Here is a 3,236-nt window from a genome sequence, read left to right as displayed (position 1 = left end):
CTTTCCTCAGCATTGCTCGGCTCCCCCACCCTCTGGGTCGCATTCTGTGGATTCTCCGGGCTTCAAAGTCCCTCCTCTGTCACCGGGCACCCTCCACATCTTATCCTCGCACACACCCCCCTCGCCCTCTTTTGACCCTCATTCATCTTTCTTCACTGTTCCCTCTATTGACATCCCGGTTACCGCAGCAGCCCATCAACCCCCCTGCTCGGGAGCTCGACCATCTGGCTATTTCGAGACCCCTGCGGTTAAGGTTAGACCGACAAAACAAAACCCTCCGGAAGGCGTCCCAAACCCTTTGGTGGACCACCCATCGGCTCCTCGCACCAGCAAAAGGAAGACTAAGTGCGTCAAGGCGACCTCAAAGGATATCACCATCAGATTTGGCGAGACCTCGGCTATTGGTGAATTTGCTATCATGGCATGCATGGTGCTGGTTGGACATGTCCGTGGTCGGGCGTATTCAGCCAACAGGCTGTCTCAGTGGGTTAAGGAGATTTGGGGAGGGTTACTGAAGGAGCTACCAGAGGTTCATGTTTTGCCCAGGGGTTGGTTCTCCCTGCATTTTGCAAAGGAAAACTACACGGATTTGGTACTGGCCAGGTACTGGCACATTGAGATGGCCCCAGTCCTTCTCAAACGGTGGAGCCCTTTATTCGACCCTGAACGTGAACAAATTGGGGTAGGTCCGCTTTGGGTGCGCTTGCCAGGGCTTCCACTACAGTTCTGGAGTGAGGAGGTTTTTATCAGGATTGGCAATGCTCTGGGCACATACTTAGATCATGACCGTACCTTTGTGGAGTCCAAAAACAGAACCCTCGCACGCATTTTGGTCCACTTGGATACCCGTGAGGGCTTGGAGGAAAAGATTACTCTACAGTGGGGGAAGTACATCAGAGTCCAGATCTTGGATTACGAAGGGGTGCCATTTCGCTGCAGACGATGTCACAAGGTAGGGAATCTCTTCAAAGAATGCCCTCTCAATCGGAGAACAGAGGACTCACCTAAAATCACGCCTGCACCTTCCAGGGTAAATTCTCCGGTCGGTTCGCGCCCCTCGCCCTCGGGTCCAGCACTAGCGGTTATCTCTCCAATCTCAAAGACAGTGGACAGAGGAACCAGACAGTCCTCGCCACCGATGACCAGGGCCCGCTCTGCCGCGGAAGCCACGATTGCTTCGGGTACCTCTCTGAACCCTCCTCTCTCATCATTTGATTTTACCTCTTATATGGCAGCCTCACCGATTCAGACTTCAATGGCTCAATGTATCATGTCTACTCCTCCGCTCATTGTCACTACCGCCCCCTCATTGTCCGCTCCTTCCACATCCTTTGTATCACCGTCATCCTCAGGGTTATCACCCCCTCACCAATATTTCCTTCGCTCCAGGTCCCACACCAAGGAACTCCCGGTCCGTCAGACTGGTCTAGGTCTTTTGATGCCTGGTGCCATCCCCCTATCATCCAGGGGTAGGAAGTCAGATCTCTCCAAGGCAATCAGGAGGGCTGGGGCAGAGGTCACTTCTGGTCACCAATCTACTATTGATGGGGTCCTTAGAGCAGGACATACCCCGCGCGGTGTCCCTCCATGAAGTGCTTGTCTTTTAATTGCAGGGGTTTGGCTAGTGCCTCTAAGAAACTAGCCTTGAGGAGACTCATCGAGACCGAACCGATTGACATAATTTTACTTCAAGAAACTCTGGGTATGGCTGATCAAATCTCCCATACTCTTCAATCTATGATCCCGAGCTGGACATTTGTTGCCCTAGATGCTGCTGGGAGGTCTGGGGGTCTGGCTATAGGATACAACCCTCGAACAATTCGGGTTGATGCTTCTTGGGGGGGATCGGGATACTTGGGACTGGATATTTTCTCTGCTGATCTTGGTATGATTCTCAGGATTGTGAATGTGTATGGACCCTGTCATCAAAGGGAACAATTTTGGCAGCGTCTACTAAACCTCTCCCTTCTGGACTCTGAACATACTATTATCGGAGGGGATCTAAATTTTTCTCTGGGGTTCAGAGAATCATGGGGGTCTGCGGCTCAAATTGATGCTATCACTGACCATATGATTAATCTGCTGGAACAGACCGATTTTATCGATGTCCCCATGCAAAAACCGCTACCCACCTGGAGGAACAGAAGGGTGGGTGATGCAGCACTGGCTCATAGACTTGACAAATTCTTAATGAAAGGACCTCTCTTACAGCAGCTGCATCACTACAAACAATGGGTGGGTACGGGGGGTGTATCGGACCACTCACCCATTTATCTGGAAATCCAGGGGCCTTTCAAAAAGCCGAAAGCCCCATTCAAATTCAACCATGTCTGGCTGAGTGACCCTTCTTACATCAAGATGGTTTCCGACTTCTGGAATGCAAACCCTATTAACCGAGCAGAGTCCTTCGCAAAAGGGTTTTGCAACAATCTCTCTGAGATTAAACACCTCTCTATTAAATGGGCCAGGGAGAAACATTCATGGGAAACCTCACAACTCACTAATATTGAAGCTGAGCTGAGCTCTTTACTTGATGATCGAAGTTTGGGATTCATTTCTACAGAGGAAAAGATTCGACTGATTGAGCTTGAAAATCAGAAGGCCAACATCCTAAAGGAGCGCGAGGAATCCCAGAGGCTGAGGAGTAGAGCTATATGGTTAAGAGCTGGGGATGATAATACGAGGTTCTTTCAAAACTATGCCAAGGGATGAAAGGTATCTAACACCATTTGGAATCTTCCCATGCTTGAGGGAGGCTTGGCCGATACCTTCAATAAGCTAGCCCACCTTGGTACTTCACATTTCAGGAACCTTTACAAATGCCCCCGCGAAGCAAATCTTCCTGATATTATAAATGTGGCAGGACACTTTCCAAGGTTTGTCAATGAGGATGAAGCAGAAGAGCTCTTCGCACCAGTCAACTCGGGTGAACTCGAAGGCACGTTAAAATGGTTCAAAAAAGATAAGAGCCCAGGCCCAGATGGATGGACCATTTAATTCTACCTGGCATTTTATGAGCTGCTGGGGCAGGACCTATTGAAAGTAGTGGAGGAGAGTAGAATTTCGGGTTCCCTATACCATGCCATCAACTCGACCTTCATCGCCCTCATACCAAAGTCTGATGCCCCTTCCTCTTTTGATGATTATAGGCCTATTTCCTTATGCAACTGCCTATATAAGATTATTTCTAAGATAATCGCAAATCGACTCAGGCCGATCCTCTCCAGACATATTGC

The 3,236-nt window shown here is 49.6% G+C and overlaps 1 protein-coding gene across 1 annotated transcript; it reads left to right on the top strand.

Annotated features, from left to right (window-relative positions):
• The first annotated feature begins 1,704 nt into the window (after nt 1–1,704).
• LOC149251668 (uncharacterized) lies at nt 1,705–2,712 on the top strand. Its single transcript, XM_089453958.1, has one exon. The coding sequence runs from the start codon at nt 1,705–1,707 to the stop codon at nt 2,710–2,712; it is 1,008 nt and encodes a 335-aa protein (XP_089310084.1).
• Nucleotides 2,713–3,236: the final 524 nt, after the last annotated feature.

This window comes from Pinus tabuliformis, chromosome 7, assembly GCF_031772625.1.
Source record: "Pinus tabuliformis cultivar Carrire ecotype Pingquan chromosome 7, CPIR1, whole genome shotgun sequence".
NCBI lineage: Eukaryota > Viridiplantae > Streptophyta > Pinopsida > Pinales > Pinaceae > Pinus > Pinus tabuliformis.
Note: the sequence above shows the minus strand (reverse complement) of the source record. Positions and strands in the feature narration are given on the sequence as shown.